The 14,890-nt window shown below is 42.7% G+C and overlaps 1 protein-coding gene across 3 annotated transcripts in view; it reads right to left on the bottom strand.

Moving 5' to 3' along the window:
* The window catches only part of TOM1L1 (target of myb1 like 1 membrane trafficking protein), a 33,845-nt gene extending 21,755 nt beyond the window's left edge, over positions 1 to 12,090 (bottom strand). The window contains exons 1-2 of one of the 3 annotated variants that reach the window (XM_032707032.1): positions 12,047 to 12,090; positions 11,744 to 11,850 (exon numbers count right to left, since the gene is read on the bottom strand). Coding sequence is in view for 2 of the 3 variants with exons in the window: in XM_032707030.1 (XP_032562921.1) it covers positions 1,073 to 1,157; positions 1,262 to 1,319 (143 nt within the window). In the remaining variant the exon portion in view is untranslated. Of the gene's footprint in view, positions 1 to 1,072; positions 1,158 to 1,261; positions 1,355 to 2,674; positions 2,699 to 11,743; positions 11,851 to 12,046 lie in introns of those variants that run through there. The other 2 variants (XM_032707031.1, XM_032707030.1) reach the window with 2 other exon arrangements.
* Positions 12,091 to 14,890: the final 2,800 nt, after the last annotated feature.

The raw sequence follows: 14,890 nt of genomic DNA, 5'->3' as shown, positions 1-14,890 counted from the left end.
ATTAAAATAACCATTTACTTAATTAGATACAGCAGTTCTGCTGTTCCTAGTATCCTGTTACAGACTGTGACTAGTAGTAGCTGCCTAGGAGGAAGTTACAAGGAGTTCCTCTGTAAGCATAAGCTGTGCACAAGAGGAAATAAGTTTATTAAGAAAAGCTCTGTTGCATGGAAACTTCACATAAAAACTAACACTGAGGGTCAAAGCGTGCTGTTGCTTATGGCAATAACCAGAAGGGAGTTATTACTGACATTCCAAGCACTAAGAGCCACGGGTGAGAGAGTGTGGGATCCAAAAAAATGAGAGGGAAGAAAAGTTGACACAAAATAAAAAGATACATGTGCAGCAACTAAGCCCATCTCACTCTCCTGGAGAAAGCTCTTCAGCTGACGTTAAAATATGCCACTGCTAGGAGTGAGCTCTTGCAATGCAAAACTGATCTTACATGAGAACGAATTTCCTTCTTCCCCTTTTACAGGTGAGAACAAGGAAGCTCAGAGCAGCAAGTGCCTGAGCAAACCTGGATGTGCAAGAGGCCACCTCAGTCCTGGGAGCCTCTGGGAACAGACCCTGATGGGATGGATCCCACTGAACAGGGACCCAGCCATCTCTTCACCCCTGCCGTGACACAGCTGAGCAACTGGATAGTGGAGAACTCCAGGTTAAAAGCCGAGAGTTTTAAACAGTGTTGTAGGCACCTAAGTGCCCAAAGCCTTTTTATAGGTGGGTTTTGCAGAGGGCAGGGGTACCCGTTTAGCCCGATGAGGAGTACAGGTTGTACAAAATACATTAGACTCGGGTGAGAAACATTTGTTACCGCCTTTCCTCCAGCGCGTGTCCACGGGGAAGAGCCTACGAGTCTAATCCCTACAAGTTCTGTCGGCTCGGAGACGGGCAAAGCTTTTTTCTACGAACCAGAGGTACGACCTCCCTGCTGCTATTTCGTTCTGGGTCGCTTCACACAAGCGCCCTACACCTCCTGCTCGATGTCCCTTTGCCCTCGAGCAGCGCCGGTGCCACCTCCTTGCCGCGCACCGGCCGCTGTCGATCGCTCGCCCCCGGCCGCGCTCACCCCTCCTCCGTGGCGTTGATCAGGTCGCAGATGTGCATGAACTGCCCCCACTCCTCGGTCTGCAGCGATCCGAGCGTCGCCCGCTCTGAAAGGCCAAGGGGAGCCTCCGTTCAGCCGCCGGGTGGGGAGAGGGGGCGGCCCCGGCTCCCCTCGGGGCGGGACGGGGCGCGGAGCCCCCCCGGTACTCACCGACCAGGCTGCCGACGGCGGTGCCGAACGGGTCCTTCGGAGCCTTCCCGAAAGCCATGGCCGGCTGCCGGCAGCGTCCCGCGGGCTCTGCGGGGCTGCAGCCCCGTCCCGTCCCCTCCGCCGGATCCGGCCGCTCCCTCCCCTCCCGCCCCGCCGGTCTCTCCCTTCCTGGCACTGGGGCGGGGCCGCCTCCAGGTACCGCCGCGGCCCCTGGTCCCGGATCGCAGGCGGGACGAGCGGGGCCGCACTGCCCCGGGGGGCTGGACCCACCGGGTCCAGGGGCTGGGCTCTCTGTACTGGGACAGGGCTCAGCCCCCGAGGCTGGGCTCCCCACCCGGGACAGGGCTCAGCCCCCGAGGCTGGGCTCCCCACCCGGGACAGGGCTCAGCCCCCGAGGCTGGGCTCCCCACCCGGGACAGGGCTCAGCCCCGGGGATGAGCTCCCACCCGGGACAAGGCTCACCCCCCGAGGAAGGCCTCCCACCTCGGCTCCCCCCGGGACAGGACTGACCCCGGGGTGGGGTCTCTCCCCCCAGGACAGGGCTCACTCCGGGACAGGGCTCCCCCCGGGCTCGGGGTCAGCGCTAACGCGGGGCCGCACTGACGGGCAGCCCCGCAGCCCCGGCCCGGACCCAAATCATCCCCTGACCCGCCCGGGTCACACAGCCAGGTCCTTTCTGCCCTGCCCCGTGGTCGGGATTGAACGTGTGAGCCCCCCTCAGCCACCTCCCGAAGGGGACTTTATGGCCGAATGCACGGGAAAGTTGGCATTTCAGGAGGCAAAGCTCAGAAACTCCCTCACAGCCCCTCCTGCTGTGCGACACTGCACCGCATGTACAGACACACCCCAAACCTCAGCATCCCCCGTACGGAACCGCCACCCCTGCTCCCGCAGCCTGCAAACAGGTTCTCTCAAACCCTGTGTTCTTTTCTGATTCACAGATTTAACAGGAGCAGAAGCACAGATCTCAAACAGGGAGGAAACCCCCCACAGTGCATGCAAGTTACATTCATAAAACGTAACTTTCTTTATACAGAAACCACTAACGCGTTCCTCTCTCCACATACGTTATTTCCACACGTGGGACTTTCTTGCTACAATTACTATCAATGACTTCCACTGCCACTTCATCACAAGCCTGACTGTACCTCAGACCTGCACAATACTTGGGAACAAATGCAGCATGAATGAAGATTAAAACCTCAGTTGTAATTTTGGTGGACTGAGAGTTGTAATTATTTCAGTATCAAACACACACAGAATTGCATTAACTAGCATTTGAGTACAGCTTAATCAGTCTTACAGTCAGGACATGATATAAGCAAATAAATTATTTGCCTGACATCAGAATTTAATGAATTAACAAAGCTCTATTTGCACTGATTATGAGAGGTTTCCCTAGGATGAACTCACTTTCTTTCGTGGGTTGTACAACTCCGTGGCCCCATCTACTGGATGGCTTTAACAGAAAGGCTGGAGAAAAATGTGGGTTTTTGTGTACCTACAAGTATATCTATGAAAAAAAAGTTATTACGAGAACTATTTGGCAAATTGATCATATACCATGAATGTAGGAGCAGTCTTTTTCTAACTCGTTCTATAATAAATGGGTGTTCAGCTCAGGGAGGCTCCATTTGAGACTGTTCTAATGAACACATCTCAATTTTCCTTCTCTCAGTCTTGTCATTTGGATATAAGCCAGACATCAGCTGTCAGAAGAGGAGTTTGCTTACTTATTCTTGTTCACAGAATTTTGACAGACATCCTCTCAACTTAAATGTTTTATCCATTTCCTCTTTAACATCGATACCGAAATAAGGGCCTGTTTAAATTAGCTCTTGTTAAACCTGCAGTGTGAGTCAGATCTTGTTTCAAAGAGCACATTTTATTGAGCTACTCTGGGAAAAAAAAGTCCGATGAAGCCTTTTTTTCATTGGAATTTACTGATTAAAGTCACTCATTGAAAGCAGCTATTGGTCTAGATCTGTGAACTCCTAGTGGGCTTCAGGTTCTGCTTGAACCAAGCCTGCCTGGCTCTTCAGCCTGTTCCTGCCTGGAGTCCTTGGTATTCATGAACTGGTGGTCAAAGAGTCCCAGAAGAGTCCTACTGCACTCCTTGCAATTTTACTATTATTGCAGATGCAATATTATACTTAATTATTACTATTAAGGGACATTTTCTGTCTTTTGCAAGCACGTGGGGTATGTTATAAAAAGAAAGAAGAAAGAGGCTAAATAATTTCTCTTTGCAAAGTGTTTTGAAATAAAAGTGTTGAGCGGCAGAGCTGATGTCTGCCTTGGCTCAGCTAACATGTATTATACCAACACAAACAGGCTTGTCAATGTAATTTCATTTGCACCAGAGATTTTGATGTTGTTGCTATGTCAACTACAAATATAAGTAATTGCTATAGCTATGCAGAAGTTTTTTCAGTCTAGTTTGGCTGGTTTAAAGTTCAGTTATATATAATTATTTTAGTTTCTAAAAAAGTCACACCTTTACCTTAGTCCTCACCTTCCTCAGTCCTCTTTTCAAAGAATCACATGCACACAGAGCACATTAAGTGAAATATTTAAACAAACTGTCATCTTCATAATTTGATTTATGTTATTGTTCTGTATCTGCTTTTGTTTGTTATATGAAAACAATAAACCATGGTGATGATTTTTGTTTTAGTTTAAAACTGAGAGAGATTCTGAAAAGATCATTATTCATCAGAGGAGTTCCAAAGTATTCCCTCCTTCATCTCCCAAGGGCAGAATTTACTCTCACCAACTTCACCAGAAGTCTATTTTAGTGTGATTCTTCCTTGTTATCCAGTAAAACAGAGATACAGTCGAGAGGATTCTCACTCTACCTCATTAGAGCAGATGCCAGTTATGGTCTTTGCTGGTAGCTCAGCTTGAACAAACAGCTTGAGGGTTAAATCAAATCCCTTCTGCAGCATCTCCATTAACTCATTGCCTCCAGATAACAGCAAACCTAATCAGGAGCTATTTGGGCAGATTAAATTGATGTTTGGGATGCAGTCTCACTAAGAATACAGAGCTGTCCCCAAATATCTATTTAGGTAATTACTATTTTATGAATAAAAAAATAAATATGTATATAATCCAAACTCTGTTATGTTAGCAGCACATTTAATTTGCCTCTGCAGAAAAGGGAACAAATCTGGCAGTGCCAGAGGGAGGTGATAGAGGCCTGCAGAGGGCAAGCTTGGTCAAGGAATCTCCTCATTTTTCATGCAGCAGCTACTCGAAGTTAAGGATGGTTTAGGAAAAGGCAATTCCTTATCAGCCATTGTGGGTTTTCTCATACACACACTGCGGTTCAGATGCAGCTCTTTAGCATTACAATGTAATTTATAATTTCTTGTAATTTGAAATAATTTTTAAAAAAATCTTTGTAAATGCAATGTCAAGCTCTCAAAAGGTAGGAGAGGGTCAGAGAGGTGGCATTTTTGTGGATGTCTCTGTACATTAGGGACTACCTAGAGAAGTTTATTTTGTAGGACATCCTCTGTGAATTTGGACAGTTGTAAAACACACTTGTCCAATTAAAGCAGAAATGCCTTCTGAGTTACATGACACTGGTACACAGCAGGACATTCAGACTGCATTTGGTACACATCACTGTGTGCTACCAGTTATTTTAATTTTGTTTTCAAATCACTGAAGTTCATGATAACAGTGTCTCATACCTCACTTTGAGCTGCATTACAAATTTCTTTGCCTTCAGTCAATAAGCTTGAAAAAATCTATGATATTAATTGGTGCACTTTTTAACATTAAAAGATTACTTGTTGAGTGATGAGATCTCCAGATTAATGTTTTCACCTATAAGTGGCTGAAATGCATAGAACTACAAACATTTTTGTCTGCTGCTTAAAAAGAAACAAACAAAAACCAATAAACCAACCTCCAAATCCTTCTGTCTCAGGTAGGTGGTATAAGAACATAAGCTGCAGGAATCAACCTGCATCAAACCTGAAGCAAGCTGGTATTTTCAGTACCAGGAACAATCTTGATTAGTTGGACACCACTGCAATTATCAGTGTAGAAATCAATCCTGGAAGGAACTCAAATCCCCAATCTTTGCACATCAGCTGCAGGTATGGCCTTTGCCAAGAAGGTCATTTTTTCTCCTCGTGACACTCCCACTTGAAGAGCAAAGCAGCTCTCAGCAAGAGCTGAGTTCAGCACTGTTTCTCCTCATTTTCTTAGTGCTTGGAGAATGGCAATAACTAAAACCAGATCCTTTAAAAATACACATTTAAAGAACACGATTTTCAGGCACTGCATCCTCATTAAATGATTTCAGCAATAATTGATTGCCCACAAATCGACCTACTGGCTACTGCACCAAATGTCCCAAAGCTTCATGGACTGGTAGGAACTTGTCACCCACAGAGCCCTGGTTCAAATCCAAGCCTTCTCCAAGCCATGTAGTGCCATGCTGCTCACATGGCTCTCTCCTGTCCTAATTAACCAGGAGCCTCAGCTGAGCTCTCTGCTGGATTTTAATTACAGCATTATTAATTCATGGGGAAAAAAAATTGACAGATGTTTCAGGTTGGTTGTAGCAAATTAAAAGGCAGGTGCTTGGCAGAAAAGCTCAGAAATGATGAAACAAATGACTCGTGGAGGCTTTTACAGTGAGCAGGGGATGTGGTACCAGTTCCTACACTGGAGTGCAGGGTGACTTCTCAGCATAAAAATAACAATAGCAACAGATTTTGCTCTGTCTGGCTTTTAAGGAAGCTTATAAACATGTGTTCATTTTACTCCTCTTTCCTCTAAACAGAAAAAACACTCTTTTTTTAAGTTGTTAGTTTAGATAAATTGCGTGATGCAGAGGTAAACAATAGAAGTAGTTGGTTACTCTGCAGTGATTGTTACTCAAAGTGGGCATATATAACGAAGTAAAAGACTAATTTTCAACTCTTAGATAACCAATGTTGTCATAATTTCACTAATAATTTCAATCACCTAACAAAACAGCTCAGGAAAATGCTTGAATCAAATAAATGCATTACAGTAAACACAGGCAGGGTTTGAAAAGCTACCAAGGTCAGGATTTTAAGGAAAACAAGAAGCCAGTGCCATGACTTTGAGCTCTCCATCAATTATGCTGTTGCACAGGAATCTTTATCTGAAGTCTCAGTGAGTCTCATCTGTTGTGATGACACACAGTCTCAGCTGAGCTGAGAAAACACCCTTTCAGTAGACACTTGGTTATTAAAAAGTTGTTTGGATACAGGTTCTGTCTCTGTTTTGGTGATTCTCTTCCAGGCAAGGAAATGTTACAGAGTTTGTGTGCTTTGTTTGTTTGTTTTTTAAAATGTAACATACATATGCAATATATGGTATAATTCCCCTCAAAATGAGCCACTTTGTATTGTTTTCATGTGTTAGTATCATATAAAAACCAAAGTGTTAGGATTTCCCTAATGTTTTTGGTTTTTTTTCTTTAACAAGACGATAGTTTAAATGATGCTTCTTGTCCAAGTGTATCCAAAAATTATTCAAAGACAAAAAAATCATTAGATTTCATTTTGAGAATGCAGAATCAGATACACTGACAATTTCAGAACCAGAATTTTGGACAGTTTTGATTTTGATATATCAGTATTTGCTTACCAGTGGTGTTTTGTTGGAAAAAATCCCCACCACCTGTAGGTTTATCATGCATTAATTGCCTCAGAGCTGGGAAGTTAAAAACCCAACTCAAAACCTCTTTCCACTAGTGGAGACAGAGTTATGGGGACCTGCCAAAAGACCCCATTTCAAAGGCAGTGGTTTTCCTACTGTTGGAGTGCAGGATGTAGAGAAAAATTTGGCAACTTGTTAAACGGAACGAATCAGCTACATATCTACCAATTATTAGAATAAACAAATAAATGCAGATTTTAATGCTGTAACTCAATTAAAGCTTTGAAGAACATCTCTCCCTGTTTCTTAGGGAACAAATATTCATCCATTTTCTTAATCTGGACACAGAAACAAAGTCTGCTGGTGCTTGGACTGAGCCTTCTCCTAAGTAGAAAGTATTTATTCAGATTTCTTTCACTTCCACCACACTTGGACATGGTCAGTGTGAGTGCTATCAGTGCATGTGGCTCTGACCTGTGGGGCTTCTGCACAGCTGGTGCTCACAGAGTAATAACTGTGGCCTAAATGGAGATTTATGGCACTGTCAGCTGTGGGCCATCCTGAGCCTCCAGTACCTGGAGCAGGGGAACACACACATTGATCACAGAGTTCAAACTCTTACTTTGCATTGCAGGTCATTGGGTTTTGCAGGATGAACATAAAGAGAATGAGTTGTACAGAGCCTTGTCATGGAGCCTGAGCTCACTGACATGAAGTTCAGTAAGGAGAGAAATTGCACAAAGTACATCCCCTGTACCAGGATGGAACAGAGTGAAATTATTGCTGGTTACTCTTCTGAAACTTAAGGTCAAAATCTCTGGATCTCTGTTCAGAACAGCTGTAAACTTCAAAACCTACTCGCTGCTTTGGCTGCATCTCCACACTGCTGTTTTTGGCAAACATTTCTGTGCAGCACATTTTACCCAGGGAGCTGGAGCACTGGCATTCAGGAGACCATGCAGCTACGAGTAATTTAATGTTGTGTGAAACAATCACCATTATGTCTAAAAGGTACAGTTCACACACTGCAGGAATCCCTCTGGTATTTCCAAAAGTAGAGAACAGTTTTGGATGCACAGGCAGCACAAGTCCTGTAGGCAAACTAGAAATTCCTGCTTGGCTGTACTGGAGTTTTCACCACAAATAATAATGCACCAATGTCAGCAATGGAGGGATTTTTTACTGACATATTTAGTGCAGAAGAGTATCAAAATTATCTTATTTGTTTGTTGTCAAGACAGCTGTGAGGAAGAGCCTCCAAAAATTGCTTTTTCCACCATGATCAGTATGTCAGAGGTCTTCCCATACTAGACTCTTACATGAAGTCTGTTGCTCCTTCCTAACATGGTCAGTTCTGAAAATAAGCAAGAAATTTCTTCCATCTTTTTTTACTAATTCAAGACATATATTTTTCCTTGCAATGACATTTAAGTGCACTCCCTAATTCAGACCTTGTGAGCAGAAAGACTCCTAAACTGGACACACAGCTGTGCCCAAAAAGAGAGGTGAAATGCAGAGCTGAACTACACTTTTGGCCTCTCAGCTTAGGAGAATCACAATCCTCTCTTATTACAGAATTGTTCCCTAAAATGTCTTCCATCCACTTATTCCCAGAACTAGGTCCACAATAACAATTTCCTCCATCATGAATTGAACCACAAAGCCACACAAAAGGCACAGACATCACGGCTCACTTGACCACTTGCTTGGAGAGCAGCTACATCCAGTATTTGCATCACTGCTGTGAAAGTGCCTATTCTGCAGTCTTGTGTGCAGGGCAGACCTTTAGAGCCTGGCACATCTCCACCCAACAGCCCCCCAGACAGCTCTACCTGCATGGATCAGAGATCAGACTATTACCTCTGAAGAGCTCAAACATTCCCACCATACCCCCTTGTAATGCACCCTGGTGTTCAAGCTCTCAGCAATTAGAAATGACAGCATCCATCAATTTTAGCTGCTTATATGTTCCTCATTGCTAGAGCAACTGAATGCTTTATACTCCTTAATCCATTTACCTTCCAATTCCATATTGAGGCTCTGAACCAATTATAGAAAGATTTAATGTTAGAGTTGTTAATTTGTCCGAAGTCCCTCTTTTGATGCCCAGTTCCAGAGATCTGAGGTTTGAAACATGCTCTCAGCTGTGGAAACTGGAAAATTTTCCTTCCATGCCTGCCCACAAAGTCTTTTGTCATGACTGAATAGGCCCCTCATTCCCATCTGCCTTCGGGAGCAGTAAGAAACTGGGGACTTTGTTGTTGATGGCAGCAGCACCAGAGGACTCCCATTGGAAATATGGAGGGTTATGCCTTCTTTCATAGAATTGTTGCCCTAAAGCACACAGAAATTACATGAGGATGCTGAGGGTGCCTCCTTAGTGTGTGGCCACTGTGTTTTTAATTCTGCATTCCATTTATTGAGCCTTGCTGTCCTGCTCATCACGTAGGAAGTCTGAGCGTTGTCAGGGTTCAAACTTTGTACGATGACTGTAAACCCTTATTTTTATCTAGATATAAGGAATTTGGCCAAAGTTACACAAGAGATCTGTGGGAAATTAGGGAATTGAGCCTAAGCCTCTTATATCTTAGAGCAGCAGCCTGACTGCTGCTTTCAGAAGAGCTTCACTACATTACACCAGCTAAGTGTCTGGCTCAATCACTATTCTGTGGATTACCAGAGGACAGATTAACTGGAGTCTATTGAAATTTTAAAACATAAAATAAATACCTGCTATAAGCTCTTAGCAGGTTTCTCCTAGCAAGGTTTGAGGGATTTCCACCCTCTTAATTCTGCACCTCTGTATATGCACAAAAATTGATAGTACATAAACCTACCTGGTAATTTTGTTTAAGGTTAATGAAAGGCAATGTCGTCCCTGACATCCCAGGTAAATGATGTTTTCCATTGCTGTACACAAATGGACTGGAATATAGTTAGTACTGAGCCTGCTAGGCAAGAATAACCTCAGCTCCTTTCAATTTGGAATTCTCTAACCACCCATGGACGATAAGATGTTGTGCACTTACCATCAATTTTCTGACTTCGTGGGGAACAGAGGCTGAGAGCAAGACAGAACCTCACATGCACTGCCTTGTTACTTATAATTTCTTTACTGAGAGTTCGTGCTTCCCCTCAGCTGAGACAAATCCGTTTTCAGCTGCATCTGATAAAGCAACACCCACAGCTCAAGGTCACCAGCTCCAAATTGGTGCTTGCTTTTAACTGGTCTCACTTGAATGGTAATAAGCTTCAAGTGCTGCTTAGTCTTAGCTTTGATTCGGTTAACAGTGCACCATCATCTTGTGAACAGGGCACTTGAGCTGCAGTTACACTCTTATTATTCCCGTTGCTCAAATCAATTGAGAAAATACCCAATATTGTGCAATATTACCAGGGACTTTTGAATACACATGTGTTTACCTAAACACCAGTAAGGTGATCACTGGTTTCTCAGTGTTTCACACCAGTTCTAGTTCTTTAGTAAATCCTGTGCCGATGGAATACAGATATAATAAAGGAAATTAATTCTACTGCCACAACCTGAAAGAGCAGCACAATGGTAACAGGTGCAGTGGCACGGAAGCAGCTCACAGCATCCTGGAAGGCTGCAGTCCTGAGACTGCTCCATGGAAGACAAAAACCAGTAATCTTTCCATTGCTCTTCTTTCAGTCCTTTTACTTCTGAGGCCTAAAGCCAAGCCCAGTAAAATATGGCTAATTAAACCTCTGATCTTTAACCACTGGTGTGGCCAGTGTGGCCTTCACACACAACACCACACAGTAAAGCTGCTACCAGTAACATCCTGATAACCTGCTTGTACTCATTAATACCTGGTAGAGGGAATTGGTTTCAAAGCCTCTCTGTTTAACAGGGAACAAGACCTTTACATCTGCATACAAAACTGTATTTAAAAACCCAGCTCAATTGCAGAGTGAAAGAGCTAAACCCTATGAGAAACAGTAATGACCTTTCTGGTACATAGTTTGCTTTGCCCAGGGATATTTAACTTCTTGATTCAGTCAGTCAGTCAGTTTGGACAACTCAGTTTGCCAAGCCCTTTGTAATTTCCCTCCTTCTTATGAACACAGTTAATATTTAGCTATCAATTGAGTCAATCTTTATTCCCCCGTAATTTTTTTTCAGTTCTTTCTATATTTCTAAAACCTGATTATAAATATACATTCCACAGAATGACTGATTTTATATTTTTACCTAGAAAATCTTAGTGCTTAGCCCTTTGGTTTTTAAAAGGAAACGTATCAGGGATTCACTTTGATTAAGACCATGATATTTCCCAGCAAACTTCTATAAATAAACAGTCATTTGTTACTCTCTACATGTCCCCAAATAAAAATGTTTTGTTTAATGTGTGTCTTATGTAAAATGTATTATTTCTAGTCAATACATGCTTCTATAGCTGTGGGAAGCACTGCTGCACCTCATAGGAGTTACAGTTCAGACACTCACAAGTTCCTGCTCTGAGGATGGAATTGTCTTTGGATTATCCTGAGAAATCACAGCTTTCCCTCAGGATGAAGCATCACATGAAATCATGGGATATCCAAGAGCTTGATAACATGGAAAACTATTCAAACTTTCAGCATTACCAATGATTTTCCAAATATTTCTCTACATACCTTATCAAGGTAAGAACAACAGTCGCTTACTACTAAAGAGCATTTTAGGCTGATTGGCAAAACATGAACAAATATAATCCTATTGTGCAGCACCTCCTCCTTCTCTTTGAATGCACAGGGAGTACCTCCAAGCATAGACACATCTACCTTCTCATCAGAAATTATATTTAATGCACCAAAATTACTTACCAGGACTTTGTTAAACCAGAGACAGTGCAGTACAGTTATGAAACCAGGATAAAGGAGGCAGGACTCTTGGGATCTCCCCTTCTGGCTTGAAAGCTGCTTGCTGTGGTCTCAGGGAAAAAGAATATGAAAAAAAAATCACTTCTCTATGATGCAATTTACTCATCTGAAATAATGAGATACCTCACAGCAAGTCTTCAATAATACTTGTGAAACTATACAGTGATCTCTTGGCCAGAAGTGTTCTAATGGAGCCCAAATGTCAAAAATTGCTTTCAAATCAGGGAGTGAGCAAAAAGTATATACCAGACTGACATCGATGGTGCTGTAGTTATTTCCACTACGATGCCTCTCTTACTGTTTCATCTCTTTTATGGCCTATTTCATGGCCTATTTTGATGAGTTAGCATTGCCTAATACTGTTTTTTTCCCCTCCAAAATTTCACGTGTCCTCCTTTGCCCCGCTCACATCTTTTTTTTTTTTTTTTTTTTATTTTCCCTCACAAAACTGCTCATGAATCGCTTTGGCAGTCAGAGGGTAAAGTGATAAGTACTTTTAGAACATGGCTCATGGTTCAGTGGCCATCAGCAAACGCTGTCAGAGCCCATAACCCTCAGCTGGGAGGTAACAGCAGCTTCACTCACGCCATCACTAACCTGCTGCCTGTGCCAGCTCGGAGAAGGCAGCCAGGCTGGCAGCATTCCTGCCTTGGCAAGCACAGGCCAGGCCACTCTCAGGGAATTTTATTCATGAAGGTGACCACTGGCCGTGAAATTTGAGTACCCAAATAGTGGTGACATCACACACTGAGGAAGAACAATCACCTTTTGAGGCGGCTCAGTGGGGAACTGGAAGGGTTGTGGTTGTCCAGATACATCCCCCCAGGCCTGCCCCCTCACCCAGACATGAGGTGAGGGCAGCAGACTGAAGGATCTGCTCCTATAAAATATAAAAATGTGGACAACCATGACTGTCTCTCACTCTCTTCCTACAGCATTAAGAAAACTAACTAGATTGATCTCAGAAGTTTAATATCATGCTTGTGCATTGAAATAGAGCCTGCTGAACACAGAAAAAAGGTTGTTATATCATTAGGTGCTTTTCTTAAATATCCATTGTTTCTAAAAGACATAAATAACCTACTTACCTGTTATTAAAACTCACTGAGTTTAGACATCTCCTTAAATGATTCAGTAACTTAGATTGTTAAATGAAAAAAAAAACAAAAAACCTTATTTGTTCTGTTTCTCTGTGCAAGCTTTACGTGGTAAAAGAACAACTGCCCCCTAAACAGAAACATCAAAAGGAACTAAAATTCTTTTAGGTTGATCTAATACTGTATTTGTTTAGAACTTTGTGATGACAACAGCTGCTGCTGCTGACTAGCAGGTCTGCTCCAGGAAGGAACAAATCTGCTGTGCAAAAATAAGTGTGTGCTTACAGTGACATGTCCTTTCACAGATTCCTGCTGGAAGTCAAATCCAGTGGAAGATTTATTTACTGTGCACAGCTGTTTTTCAGATCTTGATTACTGTGTGTTTCCTTTGGAATGTTTGCACTGTGTTGGTCACCTGTTTTTATTCCCTACACACTTAAAGAGTACGAGGCCAGGAAGATGCAGGAGGGGAAAATCCCACAAACTTGAAAGGAGGTGGAGACTGATTCATGTCACCACTTTTTCCCTGTGGCACAGCAAGTGACCTTTTATTTCTGACTCTCATCTCCTGACACAGACTGGAGAAACAAACCCTGTTTGAGAGGTGTTAGTCCTGTAATTTGGTGCAATGCTGAAAAATTCTACAGTGAGGGAAACGGTATGAGGATCTCTAAGAAAGAGAACAGAACGGGAGCTGAAGTTGCAAGAGGCTGCAGGGGCAGCAGGGATGGTCTTAGTGACCAGACTGGCAAAAATCCACTTATAGTGGCACCTTTAAACTGCACTTAAGAAAGTGAGAGCTCTTCTAGTTCTACCCTAGAGATGGACCACAGGGGCAGACGCTTGTTTTCCCCTTGGCAAAAGAAAATTTACAGTGCTTATGCTTTACCCCTGGTTTTAGTTCTGCAGAAACACTGAAAGGCCAAGATGAGAGCAACTAGAAGAATTTAGCAACAGAGTTAATACAGAAAGTTAATGAGAGATCAAACTGTTTCAAGTTTTAAATTTATTTGAAGCGTACTTGAAACAGAGATGGAATTTTTATCTAACCTACAATATCCTACAGACACAAGCAAAACCTTCCTGAAAAATTTCAAGATGATTGCACAGGAAAAAAAATAAAAATCTATCCAAGCAGCTGGCCAGAGGGAGAAGAATAAGGTCAGACACATCTCCTGGTTTTGTAACAAAGACTAGAAACATTGCATTTAATTTCAGACCTCCTTGTTTCAATCAACTCTGCTTTTCTTCTTGCACATCCCTTCCTCTGAGGGCTTTCCTGCTAAGAGTCTGCACCAGCAGCTTGGGTTTAAGTCTGCATCAAGCTGGTTTTTATAGTAGTAAGCACACTTGGAAGCTACAAAGACACAGCGTGTTTCCTGCTGCCCTGCTTATCAGTCACAGCCAACAATTCATAGCTGCTCTTTAAAAAAAGAAAATAATTAAACCAGTACAGGCTTTATATAGTGCAGGGCTTAAAAAGGAGTGAAATGATTCTATCTCAAGGTTTTGGCACAAAAAGTAGTTGTGAGTCAGGTAAGCTGAAAAATTACTACATCTCAATTTTTTGAAAATGTTTTAAATGACTTATTGAGACTTTGGCCTTCAGTCTCAGAAAAGTCGAAAGCTGCTCTGTTAAATTATCCACATAAAACAGGATGTGCTGAATTAATTTCATATTAGAACACAAGCTCCATTATTGATGGGGTTACAGACCCTCAGGCTGACCCTTTTACTTGCTCCAAAATCTAATTGAGATTGCCCTGAAATTTAATTTACCACATGGAAGCAATGGATAAAATAGGTATTCCAAATTTGGGGTCATGTATTTTAAAGAGCCTGGTATTTCCTCTCCACGAGCCCAGGGAAAACACACATCAACATAACACTGAAAAAAATCCACTGCTAACACTGAAACCTGATTTTTGGGAGTATATATTTAATAACTTACATGGGTTTTCATTAGACCTTAAACCCATTTCACATGGATTCC

Source organism: Chiroxiphia lanceolata, chromosome 19 (assembly GCF_009829145.1).
Source record: "Chiroxiphia lanceolata isolate bChiLan1 chromosome 19, bChiLan1.pri, whole genome shotgun sequence".
Lineage (NCBI taxonomy): Eukaryota > Metazoa > Chordata > Aves > Passeriformes > Pipridae > Chiroxiphia > Chiroxiphia lanceolata.
The sequence above is the reverse complement of the archived record's forward strand: the minus strand, read 5'-3'. Positions and strand labels throughout refer to the sequence as shown.